The sequence below is a fragment of the Nerophis ophidion genome, linkage group LG27 (genome assembly GCF_033978795.1).
Source record: "Nerophis ophidion isolate RoL-2023_Sa linkage group LG27, RoL_Noph_v1.0, whole genome shotgun sequence".
Lineage (NCBI taxonomy): Eukaryota > Metazoa > Chordata > Actinopteri > Syngnathiformes > Syngnathidae > Nerophis > Nerophis ophidion.
This window is the reverse complement of record NC_084637.1, coordinates 20,828,894-20,856,426: the sequence shown is the minus strand read 5'-3', so window position 1 is coordinate 20,856,426 and position 27,533 is coordinate 20,828,894. Positions and strand designations below refer to the sequence as shown.

General features: G+C 36.6%; 1 protein-coding gene across 9 annotated transcripts in view; it reads right to left on the bottom strand.

The window, feature by feature from the left end:
* Positions 1–5,145: 5,145 nt before the first annotated feature.
* Positions 5,146–27,533, bottom strand: part of LOC133544542 (ral GTPase-activating protein subunit beta-like) — a 108,268-nt gene continuing 85,880 nt past the window's right edge. For all 9 annotated transcript variants that reach the window (XM_061889990.1, XM_061889992.1, XM_061889993.1 and 6 more), the window contains exons 22-30: positions 20,635–20,844; positions 20,418–20,576; positions 20,192–20,357; positions 16,601–16,723; positions 12,944–13,080; positions 12,780–12,888; positions 12,630–12,708; positions 8,910–9,058; positions 5,146–7,113 (exon numbers count right to left, since the gene is read on the bottom strand). In XM_061889990.1, the coding sequence (XP_061745974.1) occupies positions 6,920–7,113; positions 8,910–9,058; positions 12,630–12,708; positions 12,780–12,888; positions 12,944–13,080; positions 16,601–16,723; positions 20,192–20,357; positions 20,418–20,576; positions 20,635–20,844 (1,326 nt within the window). In that variant the 3' untranslated portion in view covers positions 5,146–6,919. The remainder of the gene's footprint in view (positions 7,114–8,909; positions 9,059–12,629; positions 12,709–12,779; positions 12,889–12,943; positions 13,081–16,600; positions 16,724–20,191; positions 20,358–20,417; positions 20,577–20,634; positions 20,845–27,533) is intronic.

Genomic DNA, 27,533 nt, shown 5'->3' with positions numbered 1-27,533 from the left:
GAAACACTGCCGTTTTTAGGAATCTGTTGCAAAATGCTTGTCAGGGATATTTTACAAGACAGGAGCACTTAAAAACTTTTTTTAACTCATCTGCAAAAAATGCATGAAATAAACCCATCGGGGACTCTGCTGTTTTTGGGAATCTGCTCTAAAAACACCGGTGAAATACCTTTTGTTACTGAAACACTGCGGTTTTACAAATGTGTTGCATAAATGCTTGTCAAATATTTATGTCAGAAGCAATCTACTGTTGGGAATATTATGTAAAAACACCAGTGACATACCTTTTATGTTACTGAAACACTTTGCTGTTTTTAGAAATCTGTTGTAAAACATCTGTGAAATACCTTTTGTTACAGAACACTTTGCTGTTTTTAGGAATTTGCTGTAAAAAATCTGTGAAATACATTTGTTACTGAAACACTGATGTTTTTAGGAATCTGCTGTAAAACATCTGTGAAATACATTTCTGTTACTGAAACACTGCTGTTTTTAGGAATATGTTGCAAAAAGGCTTGTCAGAGATCTACATAATAGAAGAAATCTTCATTTTTTTAGGAATCTGCTGTAAAAAATGCTTATCTATAGTACAGGAACGCTCTGCTGTTTTTCTGTAAAAATGCATGTCATCTATAGTACAGGAGCACCCTACTATTTTAAGGAATTTGTTGCAAAAATGCTTGTCAAAGATCTACATAACAATGTGCTGTTTGTGGGAATCTGCTGTAAGAAAGGTTGCTGTCAATCTTTCAGATAAAATAAGTCTTTGTTTTTGAGAATCTTGTGCAAAAACGATCGTTTAGCTTTTATTGGACAGGAGAACTGCTTTTTTCAGGAATCTTCTGTAAAAAGTAACATTCAAAGATATTTTATGAAACAGGAGCGGTCTGCTCTTTTTGGGAATCTGTTGTGAAATGTTCTTCAAAAGATATTTTATTGAACAGAAGCGCCCTGCTGTTATTGGCAACCTGTTGTAAAAATGCTTGTCATTGACCTTTCTTAAAAAAGGTGCTTTTTTTAGGAATCTGCAGCATAAATGGTCTTCACATATATTTTATAAAACAGAAGCGATCTGCTGTTTACTAGAATCTGTTATAAAAATGCTAGTCATACATAACAGGAGCACTCAAAGGTACTCTATATGACAGAAAACATTTGGGTATTTTTGGGAATGTGTTGCAAAAACGCTTAAAAGATCTACAAAACAAATGATCTGCTGTTTTTAAGCATCTGCTGCAAAAACGCTTGCCAAAGGTCTTCTGCGGGATCTGTCGAAATTGAATGAGTTTTTGTTTTTAGGAATCTGCTGTAAAAATGATAATCAAATATATTCTCTAGAACAGGAGCATTCTGCTGTTTTTAGGAATCTGCTGTAAAAAAAATATCTTCAAAGATATTTAATAAAACAGGAGCGCTCTGCTGTTTTTAGAAATGTGTAGCAAAGATGCTTGTCAAAGATCTACATAACAAAAGTGATCTGCTGTTTTTAGGAGTCAGCTGCAAAACACTTGCCAAAAATCAGACATCAGCACTCTGCTGTTTTTAGGAATCTGTTATAAAAATTCTCCTCATGGACATTTTATCTAACAGGAGCGATATCCTTTTTTTTTTTTAGGAAGCTGATATAAAAAATACTCATGGACCTTTTATATAACATGGTAGATCTGTTTTTTGAGGAATCTGTGATAAAAAAATACTCATCGACCTTTTATACAACATGTAAGATCTGCTGATTTTAGGAATCTGTGATAAAAATACTCATGGACCTTTTATATAACATGGTAGATCTGTTTTTAGGAACCTGTGATAAAAATAATCATCATGGACCTTTCATATAACATGAGCGATATGCTGTTTTGAGGAATCTGTGATAAAAAGACTCTTCATGAACCTTTTATATAACATGAGCGATCTGCTGTTTTTAGGAACCTGATATAAAAATGCTCACCATGGACCTTTTATATAACTTGATCGATCTTCTGTTTTTAGGAATCTGTTAAGGAAAAAAATCATCATGGACCTTTTTATATAACATGAGTGATCTGCTGTTTTTAGGAATCTGTGATTTAAAAATACTCATGGACCTTTTATACATGTGTAATATGAGCAATCTGCTGTTTAAGAAATCTGTGATAAAAGTAGGCATTGGCCATATGTTGTCACTGATGGGGCAGGTTGGATGGACAGGTTCCAAGTGAAGAGCAAGAATATGAATATGATCTTTAATGGACGTATGTTACATTGGACAAACACTCTCTTCCCGTGTTGACACTTTGTCTATTTACACTTCCTCCTTCATGTCAGTAACATCAACAAGATGGTGGACGTCCCTTGCGTAAAAGGCAAAACACAGACGTAAAAAAGTCCAATGGCGCCGCTTCATGTCTACGTTAAGTCGTCCTTCAGCAGGTTTTTGTCTTTGCAAACATCAAACAAAAAGTGTGATAAATAAAAGGGTGTTACTAAAACCAGGACAAGTACAGTGAGTAAACAACAGCCACATTTCTGCTTTGCGATGTCAGATTTTTGCTGTGTGACATATAATTCTTGTATTTGTGGCATATTCCTGTACGAAGGAGTATTAAAGTGTCACGTTACAAAAACTAAGTTGTGATTTCACGGGAAATATTTACCTCCAATTATGAGAAAACAATAACAAAAATGAACCCGTAATATTACACCAACGATGCAAAACAGTCCCATGAGTGTAAAAAAATGGATATGTCTCCAGAAGAAACTTGAAATATCAAATTAAACTTGCAATATTACAAACAAAATAAGTATTTTGTGCGGAAAAAAAACCCTCTTAAAAGTTATTCAGAATAATCTGAGCATATTTATGTATGAATATTCCAATGTTTTTGCAGAATATTACGAATAGTGTACGATAAAGTTGAAATACGACAAATTAACTGAAACTTCAGAAAATGATTTAAAATGCTAAGAACACATTTAGTAAGAAAATTGGTTGCAGAATAAACTGTTAATATTACAGCCAAAAATCTGAATATTGTGAGAATAATCATATTTTATCCAAGAAAAACTCGTTACAAATTGTTCAAAATATTTTGAGAATATTTATATATGAATATTCCAATACTTTTTTGCAGAATATTACAAATAATGTACGAGTAACTTGATAGGACAAGAATGAACAAATGTCTGAAAATGTTTAGAACACATTAAATGCAAAAACATGGAATATTGTGACAGTAGCAATATTTGATGCAAAAAAAAAAAAAAAAAACCCTCGTTACCAGTTATAAAGGGAATAAAGTAATGACAAAAGTGGGACTATAACTAAAAAGTAGTAGTTTTACGGGAATAAAGTCATGACAAAAGTGGGATTATAACTAAAAAGTAGTAGTTTTACGGGAATAAAGTTATGACAAAAGTGGGAATATAACTAAAAGTAAAAGTTTTACGGGAATAAAGTCATAAAAAAAGTGGGAACATAACTAAAAAGTAGTAGTTTAACAGGAATAAAGTCATAAAAAAAGTTGGAATATAACTAAAGTAGTAGTTTTACGGGAATAAAGTCATGACAAAAGTGGGAATATAACTAGAACATTACTTAAGAGAAAAATGTCATGCCTACAAAATAAACGCATACTACAATAAAATGACAAGTGATATGACAAAAGTTGGACTATTACAAAATGACATTAGAAAAAACTTGTTCTTTTTGAACAAACTAGTTGACAGAATTAACTTATTTGATATAACGAGAACAAAAGACAAACGTTTGTAATATAATAACAACAAATCACATTTTTTAGTCATTACTAAGTAATGAATTTACAATGTATTTTTATACATTTTCTGGTAATATTCACACTCGTGATTTGAGTTGTTCACGAGTAACAACTTTGACCTGCTTATCACTCAAAATAGTTGTTTTGCTGTAAAGTTTAGTTTTCCTTCAGCTTATTGTAATATTACCATGGTTCAAAGTCCTGTATTATACTCCTAAGATTACAACCTTAATACTCCTTCGTGCCAAACTAAAGTGTGTTGAAATTCTCCATAAAAAAAAAAAAGGGACTGTGTGGTCTTTAAATGCCATTCTTGAAGGGTTTTAAGGGAGAGATACGTGTCTTTGGAACTTACCAGGTCAGAAGTAAGGGGACCAGGCAAAAACTGACCAGTATGTGAGATCTTATACAGCAACAGAAGTGAAAACTAACAATGGTGACAAAAAAGCATGTATAGTAAGAGTGCCAGCAGTGTGCATTAGGAAGACTTTCGCAGGCGTCGGCATGGCGATTAAGTGACCGGTTACTTAATGTTTCTATGACGACAAAGTGTTCTTCTCACCATAGCCAGAATCACACCAGCAGCTTCGGGACACGAGTCAGCGTCCACGTGAACTCATCGCAAAGGACTTCAATAAAAAAATTCATCTCAGGAAGATTTTGTACTACAGGTACAAGTCAGCGTTTTCCACAAGACCCTTTTTAATTGGACATTTTGTTTTGGTCAAACTGTTATGGGTAACTTCCCTATATGCAAAAGTGTCATTCTAAGCGTAATAAGTGTCCCTAAAACACTAACAAAATTCATCAACGATTAATTGAAGAAGGGTGTCCAAACTACGTTTTGCCACAAGGACCTTGCCTGCGGGATGCTTCAAAACAACCTGCTCACTGACCTTTGTGGATACTATGAAAAATGTCCACGCACAACAAATAATGCAAATTACACCCATTCAAAACCCCTGCAATGCATGATGGGAAAAATGCAAAAATAACCCTCTCCACACTTATCCATGTTTGACACATTTTAGCTGCTTGATATTTGTGATTACAAAACTTTGAGGTCGTCACGGAAATAAATAAGGTAAAAGTCAAACTATCACATACTGTACTCTTAATATCCAATATTTTATGTGTGTGTATATATATATATATATATATATATATATATATATATATATATACACATACATACACACATATACATACATATATATATATATATATACATACATACATATATATATATACATACATATATTATATATATTATACATATATATATATATATATATATTATATTATACATATACATATATATATATATATTATATTATACATATACATATATATATTATATTATACATATATACATATATATATATATATATATATATATATATATATACATACATACACACACTTTAAATGCAGTCGACTTTTGTTTTTTTTAGCCCAATGTTGTCCTCAAGTCAAAAAGTTTGGACACCCCTGGCTTAAACGCTCCTGTTTAAAGTTGAAGACCAAGCTTCGCTACACATCTTAAAACAAAGCCTGAAACTCTGCGAACTATCAGTCAGTCCGCTACACATGCAGCAACGTCAGTGGGGAATATTCTGAGAATAATGGCCATTATATGTTGGAAAATAAGTATTTCAAACGTATAACACAGCAGTTAAAAATATCCAAAGAGTGATACATTGAGAGTAGTAAAAGTACAAGCTAATATTCGAAGGTTAGGATTATGACAAAAAAATATGTTTTTGGAAATTCAACATATTAGTTACAAGATTATTGTGATTAAAACACTAGATTAGATTTTTTCTATGAGGGAAAAAGTTGTAAGAATAAATGTTATATTACTAGAATGAGGTCAAACTTTCATGATGAAGAAGTCCCGTATTTTGAGATGAAACTCATATTGTAAAAGAAAAAAATATGCTTTTAAAATAAATCCATTATTTAGTTTTTCAAACAAACATAGTGTTCAAATGGGGACGTAACTGATGTAACAACTCTAGTGTGGCTAATGTTTACATTGTTGCGTGATATATGGTTACTCTTACGTCGGACACGTGTACAGAGTGGCACTAAACATTAGCATTGAAGCTACAAAACAAGTCTAAATTCCTGGACACACTTAATCACTGCTCGAAAAAATTACCTTTAAAAAGTACGTAGTTATAGTTACTTGTTACTTTACTGAAAAATAAATTGAAATACGGAATTACTTTTACTAAAACAACAACTTCAAATATTTGGCATATGCAGGCAGTTGAGACGTTTCATGAGAGCAGAGTGTGTGTGTCCCTTTAAAAGGTTGTGCCAGTGAGAGCATGCTCAGCGCAATCATTTAGCTCAGCTGTGCTTGTTAGCTCCGCAGCTGTGGTGAATCGTTTTACTGGATTGTGTTGGCGCTAGTTCATAAAAAGATTGAGTGGGCCTCTATGGGTGTAGTCTCCTTGTCCACATATTGTCAGATTGCAATCTTGTCACTTTAATCATTATTTTCTTGTAGTAGAGGTAGGAGTGTGTGTACATGTTGTTTGTTGTGTGATGTTGCCTAATGTCTTGTTTTTTCTTTTAAAAAGGGAATTCCTGCTTTGATCTTGCTTGCCGTGCTTCTACATACAACCGCCTCAAAAATAGCGTGCCACAATACTTCAATCGGTAAAAAACGTAAAAGTCATTTGATTACCTGTTACTAATAAAAGTAACGCATTTATGTCACATCCTTTTTAACATTACATAAATGTAGAATTGGTAAAAAAAACAACAAACTATAAAATCTGAGTATTTTTAAGATGTGCAGCGAAGTCTGTTGGATTATTTTTTTAACTGGAAAAGCGAGCGTTTGTGCACCTCTTAGGATAAACTTTTCTCTGCTTGCTTATTAAAACTTTTCCAGGACATTACTATGGGACCTGCAGAACACGTGTAAAAGATTGTAAACAAAGAGCTGAAAGCGGTCTTGTGTAAAAGGCTCCTTCATTTCCAACGGACACAAAATGGAGGCTTTTTCCAACCCTTGGCGTCTTTTACTGCTTTTGCACACTTTGCTGTCAGAGTCAAAGTTGATATATGAATTCATATAAATAAAGGTGTACAGTATAAATATAAAGATTCTGTGTCGTGTGTGTAAGCCAGTGTTAGGACAGGACAGGTCAAAGGTGAGGCTTTCCCTCCCCCACCTCACGAAAGAGGGAGGTGTAAAACTCAGGCTCCAGCTGCTTGTTGCGATAACGCTGCACCATCTCTGTGATCCTCTGCTTCCGCCTCACGTGAGGCGGGTTGTACGAGTCGCTCTCCAGGCGCTTCCGTCGGCACACGTTGATGACGGTCTGACGCACCAGAAAGCCTGAAAGAGCGCAAACGCACGCACAAAATTCTTAATTCTAAATTCTACATATTTTTATACATTCCAGAAATAACATTTCAGTAATGATTATTGAAATATATTAGTGGATATTACCCAGCCTTGCTATGTCATCTGAAAATGTCAAATATTATGCTGATTAGCATTAGCAATTTTTCAACACATCCAAATTTGTTAATGAAAACTACAACTAAAATGCACGGTAAAATTATTAAGCTGGTGTGTAATAAGTACAATACTTACAGTATTAAAACGTTTTAGGGCGCAACAAAAGACTAGATTGAACAAAGACTGAACTGACAAGCCAACACAACGTTACAACCAAACAGCTGGTGCCGAATAAGTACAATACTTACAGTATTAACACTTTTTAGGGCACAACAAAAGCCTAGATTGAGCAAAGACTGAACTGACGAGCCAACACAACGTTACTATCAAACAGCTTGTGCGTAGTAAGTACAGTACTTACAGTATTAACACTTTTTAGGGCACAGCAAAAGACTAGATTGAGCAAAGACTGAACTGACGAGCCAACACAACATTACAATCAAACAGCTGGTACGTAATAAGTACAATACTTACAGTATTAACACTTTTTATGGCGCAACAAAAGATTGCATGAAGTGAAGACTGAACTGATGAGCCAATAACGTTACTACCAAACAACTGGTGCCTAATAAGTACCGTATTTTTCGGAGGATAAGTCGCACCTGCCGAAAATGCATAATAAAGAAGGGAAAAAACATATACGTATGAGTATAAGTCGCATTTTTTGGGGAATTTTTTGGGGATAAAAACCAACACCAAGAATAGACATTTGAAAGGCAATTCAAAATAAAGAATAGTGAAGAACAGGCTTAATAAGTGTACATTATATGACACAAATAACTAACGGAGAACGTGCCTGGTATGTTAACGTAACATATTGTAGTAAGAGTCATTCAAATAACTATAACATATAGAACACGCTATACGTTTACCAAACAATCTGTCACTCCTAATTGCTAAATCCGATAAACTCTTATACGTCTAGTCTCTTACGTGGATGAGCTAAATAAGATTATTTAATATTTTACGGTAATGTGTTAATAATTTCACACATAAGTCGCTCCTGAGTATAACTATTAAAAAAACTGCGACTTATAGTCCGAAAAATACGGTACAATACTTACAGTATTAACACTTTTTAGGGCGCAGCAAAAGACTACACTGAGCAAAGACTGAACTGACGAGCCAGCACAACACTACAATAAAAAAAGCTGGTGCCTAATAAGTACAATACTTACAGTATTAACACTTTTTAAGGCGCAACAAAAGACTAGATGACGTAGAGACTGAACAGACTAGCAAACACCATAAAGCATCACAATGCTGCGATCTAATGTCTTGGACTTGTAACTACAATTGAGACCTTTTGAGGTCGCGGGGGGTGCTGGAGCCTATCTCAGCTGCATTTGGGCGGAAGGCGGGGTACATTGCAATAAAATAAAAATACAAAATAAAAAACAACATTTATTAACACACACAAAGTACTCAAAATTGGTATCATTAAGAAGCAGTGTTGATGGTACCGTATTGGTAGGAATGTGAACGACACCAATTCCTACTCATTGCACTCATTTTCCAACTGGACAAGACTTGAGGTTGCGCAAATCTGTTTGTATTTTAAATGTGTACAAACTAGAATCAGAATGCTGTTAAAAACTGTTGAGTGTCATTTTTAGGGTGCTTGATGGGCGTGTCATTCGTGGTTCAGTCAATAAAAAGCAGTACATTACCTAGCGCCCTACGGCTGACCACCATGCCGTCCACCAGGGGATTCACCATGCCAAACTTGCCCACGGCGCCGTGGAGCCGAATCCGGAAGAGGCCGGTCTTTAGGGGGTGGATGAAGACCAGAGGAACATCCTTTTCCAGTAACCCTGATCTGAAGCGACATTATCAAATATTTAGTGTGTAAATTCATGTCAAATGGTGAAAAAAGGATGTTATTCAACATGTTCATTCAGGATGTTCCCTATTTTCACTCTGGATCACTTCCTCCCCCACATGTCCCACTTCCTGTTTTGCACTGAATCCTGTTCGCACATGTTTGGCACAATTTCTCCTTGTTTGTGTGGACAATTTCACTGAACAATAGAAAAGGCAGGGATGGTGAGCACCCTCTGAGGGTGGGGAGGGATTTCCAACTGAAAGAATAATTATAAAATCCAGACTACACTTCCTGCAGTTAGGTGCATTTCTACACTGTGTGGAAAATTCTCATTTACCAACCTCTTTTAGTCCGTTACATAACTATCCCATGTAATGTAGCAGAGCATTTGTTCTACATCATTTACCAACACTCAAATTCCACAACATAAATGCAAAGAACTCAAATAACGTTTACTTTTTGGCAACGTTTAGCCACGCCCCCTGGGGTAATATACTTCCGCTGTCATAACCAACGTTCGCTCTAAGGTGCGCACTGCTGACTACACACAGCAAATCAAAATCCAATCTGAAGTGTAAACAAAATAAACATAATTAGTTAAGTAGGATGTTGCAATGCGACTGTGAGTGACAGATAAAACAATGGTCGTCAACACAGTTTATTGTGACGTCTTTCCAGATGCTTTAGAGGGAATCAATTCCATCCATCACTTTTACGGAGCAAAAATGTTTTATTTTCGGCCACAAACACAACAAAAACAATGAGTAAAAAATGTAAATTTGGCAAAACTGGTCATTTTGTGCAGTACAAACTGGGCCAGTTTTTCGTATTAGCCACTGATGTGTTTAGGGCAACACAAAAATTGGGATAACTTCAACACTACACATAAAGTGTAAATGCCAGGTCGTTACACTATGACTCCTCAATCAGATGTGTGCTCTTTCTACTGTTATTTATTAAGAATGTTCATTCATGGATATTAATCATGAAGTGCTGCTACTAGAGGACAGAAAATCTCATAAAAAGAGTTATTTTACAGACAGAAAGTTACACTGCATCCCATGCTTACAACATTGTGCAACATGAGAATGTTTTAAGGGGAACTCAATGTGATTTTTTCAATGTAGTACACATTCTTTCCAAAGTACGACACCACACACACAAGCTGGTACATAGCTTTTGAAAAACAAGATGTTATTTTAATCGTAAGTCACTTCAATTAGAACATGATCTCACTGGATGATCATAAACAAAGAAGTCAGGTTTGGGCCTGTTTACATGTTGCTCTGGAAGTTTTTGCCTTGGCTCAGACAACAAATTAGAGCGAACATTGGTTATGACCTATGTTTACATCCTTTACGTCTAAGATAGGCTTCACGGTGGCAGAGGGGTTAGTGCGTCTGCCTCACAATACGAAGTTCCTGCAGTCCTGGGTTCAAATCCAGGCTCGGAATCTTTCTGTGTGGAGTTTGCATGTCCTCCCCGTGAATGCGTGGGTTCCCTCCGGGTACTCCGGCTTCCTCCCACTTCCAAAGACATGCACCTGGGGATAGGTTGATTGGCAACACTAAATTGGCCCTAGTGTGTGAATGTTGTCTGTCTATCTGTGTTGGCCCTGCGATGAGGTGGCGACTTGTCCAGGGTGTACCCTGCCTTCCGCCCGATTGTAGCTGAGATAGGCGCCAGCGCCCCCCGCGACCCCGAAAGGGAATAAGCGGTAGGAAATGGATGGATGGATTACGTCTAAGATATACTGTACCTTCTACTAATAAATACCCTGCAACTACAACTGGTTGGGAACTGGTAGCGTTGGCATTTTAATCATCAAACATGATTAGGAGGAACGTGGACAGAATCAACGTTGTGACTTGCAGAGCGAACGCAGGCGGCATCAGGTAAGCTAACTCGATGGTTAGCTAAACAGCGAGCTTGTTTCGGTCTACTCATCCTGCAATTTAGCACTGCAAATACCATGTGATGTGCAATCTATAAAATAGCGTGTACTATTCGTGGGCATGTTGCATGTGATTTACTAAGACTGCAAATGAAAAGTGGTGCAGACTGCCTTATTCAAATGAAGACTTTGCATGTACCATGGAGACACTCATTTACTGCACATTCATGTTATCATGCTCCTCCTACCCGTGGCATTTCCCAACATGTCGTAGACATCCACCACTTTTTATGGGCTTTTAGAAGTGGCATTTACAATCAAACCATTTGTTATCGTTATTTTTAACACCTGAAGGTGCACTCGTTGGTGAGAGGCTGCACTTGACTTAACACAAGATGCCAAAAAATGCTTATTTAAAAGTTTTTTTCATATAAGAAATATTTTAACAGTATTTATTCGATATGAAAGAAACATACATGATTAATACAATACTAAATAACACTAAAATGCATACATTTAATTTGTTTGAATAAGACCTTGTCCTATTTTAATCATAAAATTATGTTTCTGACTAGATAATGTTGCATATTCTTTATTACTGGCAGTCCAAAATGTTGCCACAGACTAATAGGATTCAAGATTTTCTTCTGTCTGTTGTCTCTCTCTCTAAACGCTTAATAGCGCTGGCAAAAACAGTGATGAGTTTTGAAAAATCCCATTGCGTTTGGTAAATAATTCTCCTCCAGTATTGTGAATGTTTAGCATAAATTTGACATATTCATGAAGACAGGGACAGAATGGATTGCATGCCTTATTCTGCTCTATTAACAGACGCAATCCACTTTGAACACGTTGAGCATATCAGCTATCAAGTTTGATCTTGTTTTAGTACACACAAACTTTTTGTAAATCAGCAACAGTATATTGGCCTTAGGTTGTGAATGTGAGTGTGAATGTTGTCTGTCTATCTGTGTTGGCCCTGTGATGAGGTGGAGACTTGTCCAGGGTGTACCCCGCCTTCTCCCCGAATGCAGCTGAGATAGGCTCCAGTACCCCCCGCCACCCAAAAAGGGACAAGCGGTGGTAAATGGATGGATGGAGGACCACAGTGCGGCGTTTAGGCGAGTGGGGCTTTAACAAATTTTGTTTACCGTATTTCCTTGAATTGCCGCAGGGCATATAATATGCGCCTGCCTTGAATTACTGCCGGGTCGAACTCGCTTCCCAAAATAATTAGCGCATGCTTAGTATTACCGCCTGGTCAAACTTTTGACGTCACGAGTGACACTTCCCCTGATTTCAATACCGGTAATTTGAAATCGCATAAAGGGAAGAAGATTAAGAGCTATTCTGTAGGATTTAAGGTCCAAGCTTACATCACACTCAAATTTTTACTGCATACCTTTGGTAAGTGCCGGAGTGCGAAGAGGTTTTAAAATAATTAGCGCATGCTTACTTTTACCGCATGCCTTTGGTAAGCGCAGGAGTGAGAAGAGGTTTTAAATTAATTAGCGCCCCGGCGGCAATTCAAGGAAATACGGTAGATTATATTTTCATTGATATTTTAGTAGAAAAAAAAGCGAAAATAAATGTTTAATAATGTGTTTTTGCGGACATTTCACACGCCTGAAAAGGGGAGCGTACAAGCAGCGCCATGTTTTTGGAGAGTACCTGCAGGAAGTGCTGTTGCTCATGCTTGCTTCCAAACCTGTGCTGGTTTCCCCCAAAAGGTCTGACAAAGGGAAGTTCTCTGGGGGGCAAAAAAAGACATGGACATTTATAAACACAAGGTACGTTTTGGGTGGAAAAAAAACAACTTACCGATATCATCAAAGCGCTCCACCCAGACCACAAACACCTTGGTCTCAGGACCCAGAGGTGGAAAAGACTTTCCACTTGAAGACCTTTTGTTCCTCACCAAAGGACTCATCTAGAAACACACACCAGTGAGTCACCAACTCACAGTTGTGCTTCCTAAACCTTACCTTTTTTGCAGACTCCAGGTTGTCAGAATGATTTGGGAAGAGCTCCAGAGTCAGATTGGGCTGCTTGAGTAAACTGGGCATGAGGTCCATGTTGGGGTCGGCCTCCAGCGTGGAGTCGCTGTGCACCGACGACTCCTCTGTGGGGCACAACAGCTTTGGATGTAAAACCACCTCAGCAGATTTTTATCTTACACACTCATTTCAACACAAACATTAAGGATTTGTCGATGTGTATATGTATTAATGTTGTCCCAATACCAACACCGGTACAAAAATGTATTTTGACACTTTTCGGTCATTTTTAATACTTTTTTAAATAAAGGAAACCACAAAAAATGTAATTGTCTTTATTTGAACAAAAAATATTAGGGTACATTGAACATATGTTTATTATTGGAAGTTTGTCCTTAAATAAATTAGTGAACATACTGGACAACTTGTCTTTTAGTAGTAAGTAAACAAACAAAGCCTCATACTTAGTCTGCTGACGTGTGCAGTAACCTATTGTGTTATTTACCATTCTATTATTTTGTCAACTTTATGAAGGAAAATTGGTAGAAAATAAATTATTAATCTACTTGTTCATTTACTATAGATATCTGCTTACTTTCTCTTTTAAGATGTCCTATCTACACTTCTGTTAAAATATACTAATCACTTATTCTTCTGTTGTTTGATACTTTACATTAGTTTTGGATGATACCACAAATTTGATTGGCAATCCGATACCGAGTACTTATTTACAGGATCATAGATAGGTCATATTCAAAGTCCTCATCTGTCCAGGAACATATTTCTTCAGTTTATAAACATAACATAAATTTAAAAAAAACAAAAACGAAAGAAGATGCTATGATGCCAAAAAAATAAAGTAGTATCGACTAGGTACGCTCCTGTACTTGGTGGTATCATTAAAGTGGATGTTAGACGTAGATCCATACACGTTTGTTTACATTTTGACGCCGGTGAGTTACGGTGTGTAGTGAAGCATGTTTAGCTATTTCTCGTCCTGCAGGGAAACATACTTTATTCGACACTGAGGTGAAGATTAGTGATGTAGAAGTAGCTAAAACTCTGCAGACATAGCAGTCTAGCCGTTAGCTAGCTAGCCATGTCTTAAAGCACCTTTTCCTGTGGGCATTTTAGTGTTATAACTTCACCTTTATCGATAGCTTTCAAGACAAAATGCATCCGTTCTCCCTTTTTTGTCTACACACTGTGTCTGCCTGTAAATCATCCGTGATTGTGCGATGCCAAACATGCTCAAAAAATAAGAGTAGAAAGAAATTATTGGAAACTCAAGACAGCCATGACATTATGTCCTTCACAAGTGTATGTAACTTTTGACCACAACTGTATAAATGATTAAATTCTGTTTTTAGGAAAGGCCAAATGCATTATATAAGCAAATAAATAAAAATGGAATTTATTGTGTAAATGTGAATTATATTTATATTTATAAATAAGAAAGACAAAAAAAAATAGGGTGGCAAAAAAATTTAACATTTTAATTGTATTCTTTAAAGGAAAGAATACAGTCTTCTTATTCATATACTTGTCAAATTTTCTTGTAATCAGACAATATTTTCGGTATATTAGATGGAATTTTTACCTAAAAAAGTAGGTAAATTTTTTTATCTAATATACCAAAAATATTGTCTGATTACAAGAAAATGTGAAAAGTCCAAAATGCAAAGAATAGGCAAAAAAATAACATAAGACATTAGCAAAAATCTAAATGTACATCTTTTGTCTTTAAGAAGCCGAAATGAATAGAAAAAACAAGAAAATAGAAAACAGATTTTTGTAAAATACAAAAGGTCAACATTCTTTGAAAAACTATCAATAATCATTCATAATAATAGTTTCCGTTAATTTGGAACATGCATAATATATAATGTAGAGCGTCACATGTTTCCAGTTGTTACATTACAGCACTTTTGAAAAGGAGTAGGAAGAAGCAGAGCTTATTTAATCCTATCCCTTTTCATACCATAGCAATTTCATCCCATATCTTTGTTCTCTGTTTGTAACAGAACCGTGAATAAATAACTGGTAAGTAAACAAATATTAAATACATAAGTAATCATCTAAAAAAAAAAAAAAAAGGTTTTAGATGTTCATCATAATTATTCTTCTGTGTACTTTGTGAACACTTGTAGTTTGAACAGTCTCTTAAACTGAATCATATTGGTGCTTTGTTTGATTTCTTTGCTTAAACCATTCCACCATTTTTTCCACACACTGATATGCTTAAGGTTTCAAATGTTGTACGTGCATATAGATGTTTTAAATGAGATTTTCCTCTAAGGTTATACTTCTCCTCTTTTGTTGACAAAAAATGTTGTACATTCATGGCTAGCAGGTCATAGTTTACACCATTTTAGATGTTAAAATCATTAAATTTCAATATTTTTTATTCAATAGCTCTCCAATTTGTTTTTAAAAGGCCCGAAAAAAATTTTTTTCAAACAGCATTGAAATGATTTCTTAGAAATTTGTAATATTTTGAAAAATACAAACACCAAAACAAAATGAGCACTAAAAAAAGTTACAGTGTAACAGGTGTCATAGGTTAGAGATGGGAACCTTTGGCCTATAATTCAGGAGCTTCGACTCAATTATAAATGTATTATTTATACATCTTTACGTATTATTATTATATGTTCCCAAAATATTACATGTAATTATTCATGTCTACAAGGTCTGCAGTTGTGAGTCATTTCTTGTTCTTGGATGTTGATGTACACAACATTTAATTGTGTTCACAATAAAGGTGAGGACACATTCTTCAAATAAAACACATTTGAATGAACACAAAGGCATTTGTGTTCATTCAACGCAAGAACATTGGAAAAAGTCATTGAATTTGGCAAGATTTTACAGAAAGTTAAGAAATATATAGTTCACATAGAGCTTTCTGTACAAACTCCAAACTGTGCTGTATAAACTAAGATATGATGTCACTTTCTCAGGCATGGGATTCTAACTTCATGAAAAAGACTAAAAATAAACCAGTTCCAGCCAGGTGGGTGACAAGTCATGTTTATGTTTGAAAATGATTCAACAATTCAATATAAATAGTAGAAATAATGAAAAAAATATCAGCTACTGTCTTGTTGTAAAACACCATCCTTTGAGCCTTTGCCATTTTGGTTATTCTCCCTTCCATTTATGCTACAGCTCGTACCTTGAGGTCTGAGGGCCAGTTCCAACTTGTGGGGTCTAAAACTATGGATGAATGGATGGATGAAATAAATTCAGAATGTTTATCATGGTTCTTCTTTGTACTTTGTAAACAATTTACGTTTGAAGAGTCTCTTGAAGTGGATTATATTAGTACATTGTTTGAATTTTTGCTTAACCCTTCAATCATTTAATTCCACCTACATATACAGCATACTAAAGGTTTTAAGTGTTGTACGTGCATACAAATGTTTTACATTAAATTTTTCTCCAAGATTATATTATTTTCCACCTCTAGAACAGGTGTTCCTAACTTTTCTCACAATTATGGAGCACACTTATATTTTGTTGTCCAACGAAGCCTCTACTTGAGTTTGTTTTGAAAAATTAAGGCCAAAAAATTTCACTCTTACAAACTACCTGGACAACCTTACGACATATCATTTGTCAAAAAAAGGGTGAAATACTGACCAGAATGTTCCGTTAAAGATGGCACAACAAAGGCAATCTCCGTCAGAGCGTCGGCGTAGTATAAGACTTTCTTCTCCCCGTTGAAGACTGATCCTCCCGTGTCCTCAGGAGTAGCTGCTTCTTCTGCAGGACAAAGTCTATTATTATTATTATTATTGTGTGAAGTGAATTGAATAACATTTATATAGCGCTTTTTCTCTAGTGACTCAAAGCGCTTTACATATTGAAAAACAATATCTAATTTTTACATTTAAACCAGTGTGGGTGGCACTGGGAGCAGGTGGGTAAAGTGTCTTGCCCAAGAACACAACGGCAGTGACTAGGATGGCGGAAGCGGGTATCGAACCTGCAACCTTCAAGTTTCTGGCACGGCCGTTCTACCAACCAAGCTATACCGCCCGTAATAATAATAATAATAATAAAAATAATAATAATAATAATTATTATTATTATTATTACAGATACAGGGTTCGCTCGGGGATCAGCAAATATAATTGATTGCCTTTTTAATGCAACTCAACACATTTAATGCACAGATGGTCAATAGTGTATATCAGGGGTAGGGAACCTATGGCTCTAGAGCCAGATGTGGCTCTTTTGATGACTGCATCTGGCTCTCAGATAAATCTTAGCTGGCATTGCTTAACACAATAAGTCAGTGTTTTTCAACCTTTTTTGAGCCAAAACACATTTTTTTCATTGAAACAATTCTGAGGCGCACCACCAGCAGAAAAAAAAAAAAAATTAAACTCAGTAGCCGATATTGACAAAAAAAAAGTGTTCTCGCAATAGCTCTTGTCTCCATGTAGGTGTACTGTCAAGCCGTAACTTATTTTGAGTTTTTTCTGTGTTTTCCTGTGTGACTTGCGCTCCTATTTTGGTGCCTTTTCTTCTTTTGTTGGTATTTTCCTGTAGCAGTTTCATGTCCTCCTTGAATGCTATTCATCGCACCTGCTGTGTTTTTACAATCAAGACTATTTAAGTTGTGCGGACGCACTTCTTCTTTGTGTGGACATTGTTGATTGTCATGCCATGTACGGATGTACTTTGTGGACGCCGTCTGCTCCGCACACTGTAAGTCTTTCCTGTCGTCCAGCATTCTGTTTTTGTTTACTTTGCAGCCAGTTCAGTTTTAGTTTTGTTTTGCTTCAATGCCTTTTCTTAGCGGCACTTGCCTTTTGTTTATTTTTAGTTCAAGTGTTGGATACCTTTTTACCTACATGCTGCCTCCCGCATATTGTGATCACGACATACCATGTTCCCGACATCTACAAAAGCAATTAGCTACCTGCTGCCACCTACTGATATGGAAGAGTATTACACACTTACTCTGCCGAGCTGTAGACAGCACAGACACTCAATAACAGCACATTTTTGAAATATATTTACAGGTTTGGAAAAAATATTATCAACCCAATTAGGTGAAATTACATAATGTCTCCCACGACACACCAGACTGTATCTCACGGCACACTATAGTATGCTGCGGCACAGTGGTTGAAAAACACAGCGATACATAATGAATAATTCCGCTGGTAATCACAGTGTTAAAAATAACGTTCAAAATATAAAACATTCTCATGCATTTTAATCCATCAATCCGTTTTCTACCGTTCCTATTCAAGAAGTCGCATTAATGGTAAGAACTGTTTTATTCATTAGCTTCAGAATAACAATGTTACTAAAAAGAAGAAGATACTTATTATATTCTTAAAATGCTGGTCTTAAAAATGCACACATTTATTTGTATTCAGTGTTAAAAATTATTATATGGCTCTCTCAGAAATACATTTTATAATATTTTGCTTTCATGGCTCTCTCAGCCCAAAAGGTTCCCGGCCCCTGGGACAACATTGCAATTTGTCAATGATCATGTTAACTGTGGCCATTTTAAGCACTAATGTAATATACCCTATATTCTGCACTATAAGCCGCTACTTTTTTCCTATGCATTAAACCCTGCGGCTTATAAAACATTGCGGCTAATTTATGGATTTTTCTTCACTGACGGCCATAAAGCAAATACTTTTCATAAAACACATGCAAAGACACCTAAATGGTGTGTTATTGTTTGTGCTGTGGCGCTATATTTTGGACGAGTTCACTCACTGCAGGTGTTGCTAGGTGAATGCCTAGGTTTCCTGCTGTTTAAAGCTTTGAACTGGAAGTAAAAGTGCTGTTTTGTCTTTCAACCGTCCATGGCGTTTTCTACTCGTATGGACTCTTCATTCATCACTCTAAGCAACGTTTTTAAGTTTTACAATATAACTAAAACTGTTTCTACTTACTAAAGCGTCCCATATTTGATGTCTGTAGGCGTGTTTGGTAAGTGCTATCTTAATGTAATCAAGCTAGTGTTGTTAGATTAGCAAACATATTTACGAGTGTCTATGGCATTCTTTTTGTATCACAAATTCCTCAGTAAATAACCAAAACTTCACCTTTGAGTTATTGAGTCTGTTTAGTAAATAAACATTTATAAAATATTTCTGTGTAAATAACTTATTTCACAACGTATATATCTGCAGCTCATAGCCTAGTCCAGCAAATGTATGGAAAAATGTTTCCATAGAAAACCTAGTGATGTGGCTTACATACCGGTGCGCTCTATAGTCCAGAAAAAGGGAAATAATGCAAAGACAAAAAACATATTTTTCGTAACTTTGGTATTTTTTACCACTGTAATTGGAAGGTTGATAACTTAATTATCCTCAACATGTAAACAAACTTAAACAAATGGAGTCTCAATCTTTGGTAGGCAAAATTGCACTTCAATAAATATTGAACCCAGTTGAATAACCTGAGTGGGGTGGTATTGTTTTGTTGCCAGTGCCATCACGGCATACTTGCTCTTTCATCCGTGCTAATGGGCTCATATTGCTTCTTCAGTTGAAGACCAATTATTCCCACACATTGGAATCATCTCTTCTTAACAGTGCTTCTCACTCTAGCGAGGCTATGTCCCTGTATTCTGTGTGTGTAAGCTAGCGGTCCCGCCAGTTCAAGCCAAAACAAAGATTGTGGATGAGAGACAAGAGGCTTCATTCTGTTCACTTAATTTTACAGTCAAATAAGCGTGGCTCAGTAGGGCTGGGAATATTTGGGCACCGCATGATTCGATTCGGTTTTTGGGTGTAACGACTCGGTTCAGAATTGATTCTCTAATAAAATTGATTCAAAATCAATATCTTTTTAATAACATAACATTTGACTGGATAGAACAGTAAAACAATAAAAACATTAAAAAAAAAACAATATTTTTTTTGCCTGGGTGGCTGGACAGGACAGATAAAAAAAAGAAAATTGATATAAATAAATGAGAACGGCGATTCATCCAAAAATACCTATTTTTGAGACCATGGTGCTCAAATGTTGAAACTGATGACAAAGTGAGACCTCTTGTATCAAACAGACGGACATAGCAAGGTTATCAAGTAAATTTTCATTAATTGACTTGTCTACAACTGTATGAACATTTTCTAAAGGACATCCAATTGTATGCTTTTTATTCCCTTTATAAATCCTTTTAACGCTGTGTAATGCTTTTTAATGACCCTGAGATGCCAAGGACAAGTTGTTTGTGGAACTCACCAATGTTTTGAAGATCATGGTCACAGCAGGGGTTGAGGGACCAGCTGGTATGGAGGTGTCCCGTCCATCCCGGGTGGCTCCCCACGTCCACAGGCCAGCCTAGGGACAGCAGGAACTCCAGGAAGTGAGGCTGGACGCTGGCTGAGGACTCTACGTTCCTCAGGATCTGACCACAAAAAAAGTCAGCAGGGAAAATACCACCAACCACGGACCTGATCTTTATTACCTCATGGCTGCTCTTCTGTCCAGCCCGCACATAGAAAACAAAGACGGTGTCAAAGGGGCGACAGGGGAGCAGGTCAAGGTAGTTGATGTCATCCAGGAACCCTGGCAAGGACGACTCCAAGGCGATCAGGTGAGGAGGTAGACGGCTGTTGCTGGGCTCCTGTTGGTAGACTTGTTAGCCTAGCGTCTGGCTGACGGTGAACGGCGGTGCTACCAACCTTAAGTGCCTCCAGAGAGAGGAAACCAAAGTGGGAGAGGAAGAGTCGCGCCGTTTGGAACTCCTGCGACGGCGGTGGTGGTTTGCAGTCGATCTGCGGGTCGGGGAAGGAATTGGACCGCCAGACGTCCTCGCTGTGGCGCTCCAAAGTGTTCTCGTAGTCCATCTGCTTGCTCATCAGATGGCCAAGTCGCTCGTGTTGAACTTCCAGCTGAAGAACGAAGATAAGAGGATTGCACGAGATGCTGCATGTTTGTGAAAACCCTGCTCAAAAGTCACACGGCATTCATAGTAACTACCGTATTTGATGGACTATTTGGGCCACACCTACTGATTTGTGGTGTGCATGCTAGGTCTCTAATCAGTTAAACAGACTCAATAACTCCACTGTGACCTTTTTTTTTTTTTTTTTTTTTTTTTTACATTGCCTCTTAGAGTAGTCTTAGGCCACATTGTATATTGTGTGTATTGTGTGATTTCTTGTTTTTTTTTAATGCAAAGCACCTCAGGGAAGCAACCTAAATTCCGTTGGACCTGTACTTGTACATGCACAATGACAATAAAGATCATTCATTCATTTTGGTGAATTTACCCAAACAATACAAAAATAATGTAAGGTAATATTACGAACACATACACTTGTATGTGTTAGTAATCTAAGAAGGACAGCTCCAGACTTGAGAAACTGATCAGGCGGGCCGGTTCTACAATCGGAATGAAACTGGACTCACTGGTGACGGTGGCAGAGAAGAGAACTGTTGACAAACTAGTGAGCATCCTGGATGATGCCAGTCACCCTTTGCATAGCGTTATCAGTAGCCAGAGGAGCCTGTTTAGTTCTAGACTGCTTCATCCCAAGTGCAGGACTAATAGACTCAAAAACTCCTTTGTCCCACACGCCATTAGACTGTACAACTCCTCTCTGGGGCGGGGGGTACTAGGATGACAGGGGATGCAAAAAAATAACAGTGCACTACGTTTTCATGACATGGTCACTACTGCCTACTTTGTCTTGTTATATTCTTATTTTACTGTTATATTTTTATTCCAATTGTTGCTTTTTATTTTTTATTCTTATTGTAATATTTCTCTATCTTGTTTCCATTTAAACCCTCATTATTTACTTTTTTAAATTGATCTCAACTCTGTACACTGCTGCTGGAATTTTATTTTCCTGAAGGAACTCTCCTGAAGGAATCAATAAAGTACTATCTATATATCTATCTATCTATTTATCTATCCATCTTGTAAACCTGTTGGCATTTCAGCTAATGCTAACGACGCTAACTAGATTACATTACAAAAGCACGTACAAATACGCATGAAAACACTCCTACAGACATCACACATGGGACGGTTTAGTAAGTAAGAATAGCTTTAGTAATATTGTAAAACTTACAAACGTTACTTGGAGTGATGAATAAAAAATCCATACGAGTAAATACGCTATGGAGGACTGGAAGACTGAACGGCACTTTTAGTTCCGGTTTATAGTTTTAAACAGCAGGAATTCACATTCACACAGCAGCACCTGCAGTGAGCAAACTTGTCCAAACGATGGCGCCATAGCATAAAAAATAACACACCATTTCAATGTATCTGCATGTGTTAATTAAAAACAATTTGCTTTATGTTCGTAAGCAAAGAAAAATCCATAAATTAAACCATATTGTTTTATAAGTAGTGGATTATAACCCAGAATTTACAGTTTTAGGAATGTAATGCACGGCATAATCACAGTTTGCTATGTAACTCATCTGTAAAAAAGTTCGAACAGTGTAAACTGTACATGTAATTTTGTTATTTATTGGCAGGGATACAATTATCAATATTGATGATAAACTGCCATCAAGAGTTTTAAACTAGAGTTAAATCCGTGAGTGATAACACGAGTCAACAAACTCATTTACTGGAAAATAAGTCTTTGATTTTGATTTAAATGTTATTAATGATCCCCATTAGCTGGTTGCCACAACAACCCACTATTCTTCCTGGGGTCCACAAACTCAATACAATTACAAGTAAAAGCATATCATTAAAACTACACAATAGAAAAAATATAAAAGCATCAATAAGAAAACAAGCAAACAATTTACAGTCACAGAATAATAATCACCATATAAATATAACAACACAATACAAAACCAAACAAAATCATCAACAAGATAAAACTAATTTAAAAACTCAGATAAAATATTACTTTCCTTTTAAAAACCTGTTTACTTTCAATGCTGGTGAGAATTTTAGGCAGGTTATTCCAGAGCGATACAGATCTATAAATAAAGGATTTCAGCAAAGCATTCTTCTGGGACGAGGGAGTACAAAATGCCCCTCACTAGACGCCCTGGTATTATGATTATGGATAGTGCTACTGTGAACTATTTGGGCCATGAGAAAAGCAGGAGTTTTACTACCGGTTACTGATTTGAACAATATGAGAGTATCAGTTGACAACCAGTTCTTCACTGTTAACCAGGATAGAGAAGCATGCATTGGTTCTTACTGAACAACCCACAACCAGCCTTGCTGCCCTATTCTGAACAATCTGGAGTTTACAGATCTCACTAATTGCACCAGACGCCCAGACTGTAGAACAATAGTCCAGATGACACAAGACTAAACTCTTAAAAATCTGATAAAGGAGCGATGGATCCACAAAAGTAGCACATTTCCTGGAAAAACAGACAGCCCTTCCTATCTTTGTAACTATATCCCTGATATGATTTCACCAGGATAGAGTACATTCCAGCATCACTCCAAGAAGCTAGCCTCAGATCCAACTTTGGGTCACAAGATAACCTTTGCCTAGTCCCCAATACAGTACCTTTGGTTTTTGAGATGTTAAGGACAAGTCTGTTAAATACTGTCCAGTCATGCACAGCTTTTAGTTCCTCACTCAATACTACATTAAATACACTGCATGATGGTGCAGCATGATATAAGGTTGCATCATCAGCATAAAGAACCAACTTGGCACACCCGGTAGCCCAAGGTAAATCATTGGGGAATATAGAAAAAAGTACAGGTCCGAGGCAACTTCCCTGTGGAACACCACAATCCAAACTTCTGCTATTAGACAAGCTGCCATTAAAATACACCTGTTGTGATCTTGAGCAGTGGTCCACAACCACCGGGCCGCGGCCCGGAAGAATTTTTTATAAAAAAAAATAAAATAAAAAAATATATATTTTTATTAAATCAACATAAGAACCACAATATACACTTACAATTAGTGCAAAAACCACAAAAACCTCCCTTTTTCATGACAAAAACGTCCCTTTTTATGACAAAGAAGAACAAAACCAAAAAAAGAAAAAAAAAGGACCCCCCCGGGCCGCGGGACAAATTATTAAGCGTTGACTGGTCCGCGGATACAAAAAGGTTGGGGACCACTGATCTTGAGGACAAATAACTCTTTATCCATATTAAAGGCGAAGTATTAAAACCATGACATTTAAGTTTCTCAATTAAAAGACAGTGGTCAATCACGTCAAATGCAGCACTAAAATCCAACAGCACAGCTCCAACCAACATAGAATTCTCTATAGCATTAAGTCGGTCATTTGTATAAGAGCAGTGGACGTAGAGTGCCCTGTTCTATATGCATGTTGAGAATCAGTTGCTAGCCCATTTGATTAAAAGTAAGCTTGAATTTGTGCATACACACATTTCTCCAGTATTTTACATAAACCAGGTAGGATGCTTATTGGTCTAGAATTGCCCTCATTGAAAGCCAGTTTGGTATCCTTATGTAGAGGAGTAACCTTTGTCACCTTCCATATCTTTGGACACAGGACCACTTGCAAACATCTATCAAAAATATGACACACAGGCAATGATATGATACCAGCAGTCATTCTCAGTAACTTACTATCCAGGTTGTCTATACCAGCTACTTTGTTGTCCGGAAGAGAGTGTAGTAGCCTCTCAACCTCACTGACTTCAACCTGATGATAATTGAATTCACACCCCTTATTATCCTTTATAATATTCCTAATAAGGCCATCTGATTTGTTGTTATTGGATATATGCATACCATGCCTTAATTGAGATACCTTGTCAACATAATAGTTAATAAAATGATTTGCAATGTCACATGGCTTAGTTATTACCAACCCATTTGATTCCACAAAACATGTACAGACATTGTTCTTTCTACCCATGATTTCATTCAAAACATTCCGTAACTTTTTGCTATCATATCTCACATCATATAACCTCTGTTTGAAATATTCCCTTTTTTTCAGTTTTTTTAACTTTGTGACCCGGTTTCTTAAGGAACAATACTCATGCCTGTCATCAGTTAAACCTGAGTTGACTGAGGCTTTTAAAGCCATATGTCTCTTTCTGTCAAACTCCTAAGTCCATTATCAATCAATGGCGCAAACTTAGTTTTGACTGAAAACTTTTTCAACTGGGCATGCTTGTTCCGTAAAATACTATTAAGCAGCTAGCTAACAACTAGTGTGCCGATCGTTAGCTAGCTTAAATGCTAAAATGAATACAGGATATATTAACTTCTTGACTGCACTTAAATGTAGAATATATTCAGAACATATACACACATATATATATATATATATATATATATATAGTATATATATATATATATATATATATATATATATATAATGTATGATATAAATTATATTATTTATTATTATTATTGTCTCTTGAACTGTGGTGCTGAATTTCCCCCAGGGATCAATACAGTATTCTATTCTATTTCCGCATTAGGAAACATCTGATCTAAACTTGTGTAGTCAAATTGCTGTCTGCCTCATGAAAAATTGTGCACATTGAATAGAAATGTTATACAAATAACAAATACAAACACAATTAGTCTTTAAATATCTGTGTAAAATGTACAAACCCCGTTTCCATATGAGTTGGGAAATTGTGTTAGATTTAAATATATGTATATGAAGAACAATGATTTGCAAATCCTTTTCAACCCATATTCAATTGAATGCACTACAAAGACAGGATATTTGATGTTCAGACTCATAAACTTTATTTTTTGGGGGATATAATTAACTTAGAATTTCATGGCTGCAACACATGCCAAAGTAGTTGGGAAAGGGCATGTTCACCATTGTGTTGCATCACCTTTTCTTTTAACAACACTCAATAAATGTTTGGGAACTGAGGAAACTAATTGTTGAAGCTTTGAAAGTGGAATTCTTTCCCATTCTTGTTTTATGTCGAGCTTCAGTCGTTCAACAGTCCGGGGTCTCTGCTGTCGTATTTTACGCTTCATAATGCGCCACACATTTTCGATGGGAGACAGGTCTGGATTGCAGGCGGGCCAGGAAAGTACCCCTACTCTTTTTTTACGAAGCCATGCTGTTGTAACACGTGCTGAATGTGGCTTGGCATTGTCTTGCTGAAATAAACAGGGGCGTCCATTAAAAAGACGGCGCTTAGATGGTAGCATACCTTGTTCCAAAACCTGTATGTACCTTTCAGCATTAATGGTGCCTTCACAAATGTGTAAGTTACCCATGCCTTGGGCACTAATGCACCCCCATACCATCACAGATGCTGGCTTTTGAACTTTGCGTCGATAACAGTCTGGATGGTTCGCTTCCCCTTTGGTCCGGATGCCACGATGTCGAATATTTCCAAAAACAATTTGAAATGTGGACTCGTCAGATCACAGAACACTTTTCCACTTTGCATCAGTCCATCTTAAATGATCTCAGGCCCAGAGAAGCCGGCGGCATCTCTGGATGTTGTTGATGAATGGCTTTCGCTTTGCATAGTAGAGCTTTAACTTGCACTTACAGATGTAGCGACAAACTGTATTTAGTGACAGTGGTTTTCTGAAGTGTTCCTGAGTCCATGTGGTGATATCCTTTAGAGATTGATGTGGGTTTTTATACAGGGCCGTCTGAGGGATAGAAGGTCACGGTCATTCAATGTTGGTTTCCGGCCATGACGCTTACGTGGAGTGATTTCTCCAGATTCTCTGAACATTTTGATGATATTATGGACCGTAGATGTTGAAATCCCTAATTGCACTTTGAGAAATGCTGTTCTTAAACTGACTATTTGCTCACGCAGTTATGGACAAGGGGTGTACCTCGCCCCATCCTTTCTTGTGAAAGACTGAGCATTTTTTGGGAAGGTGTTTTTATACTAGGGCTGCAACAACTAATCGATTAAATTGATTAAAATCGATTATAAAAATAGTTGGCGATTAATTTAGTCATCGATTCGTTGGATGTATGCAATGCGCATGCGCTGAGGCCCCCCCCCAAACCTTTATTTATAAACGGCAACATTTACAAACAGCTGAGAAACAATAATCAAAATAAGTACAAAAACAGTAAAAAACAGCGCCAGGGCCATACCCGATAAAGCTATATAAATATATTTAAATTTGAGTGATGCTTTAGTATAACTAAATGTTATGAAGGTGTTGGAATATTTCATGCTATTATTCACAGGCTGCCTAAAATGAATCTTTTATTATTCACAACAGAAACGTGTACAATATCTGATCCAGTTCTGATCTGATGAGTTACATTTCTGTGTTATTACTGGTGTATGCTGCAACCCCAATGTCCATTTATTTAATTAAGCTGTTTTTTTAACGAGGTGGCGTATTTGTCTTTTATGTCAGAAATTATTACTAAAATCAACTGGGTATGTATTGAGTTACATGTAAATGATGCTACTATGTACATTCATTATATGGTTTCTCTCATTTCAGAAAGAAACAAGCCAGCATTAGCAACTTGGTACAAAGGAAGGTGTTCACACCACGGCAAGCGGCTGCATTGACTGATGCTATCCTGAATATGTTGGTAACTGACATGAGGCCACAATCAATGGTGGGGGATGAAGGTTTTACACAAATGATTCACGTCCTCAACCCTGGTTACACTCTTCCCT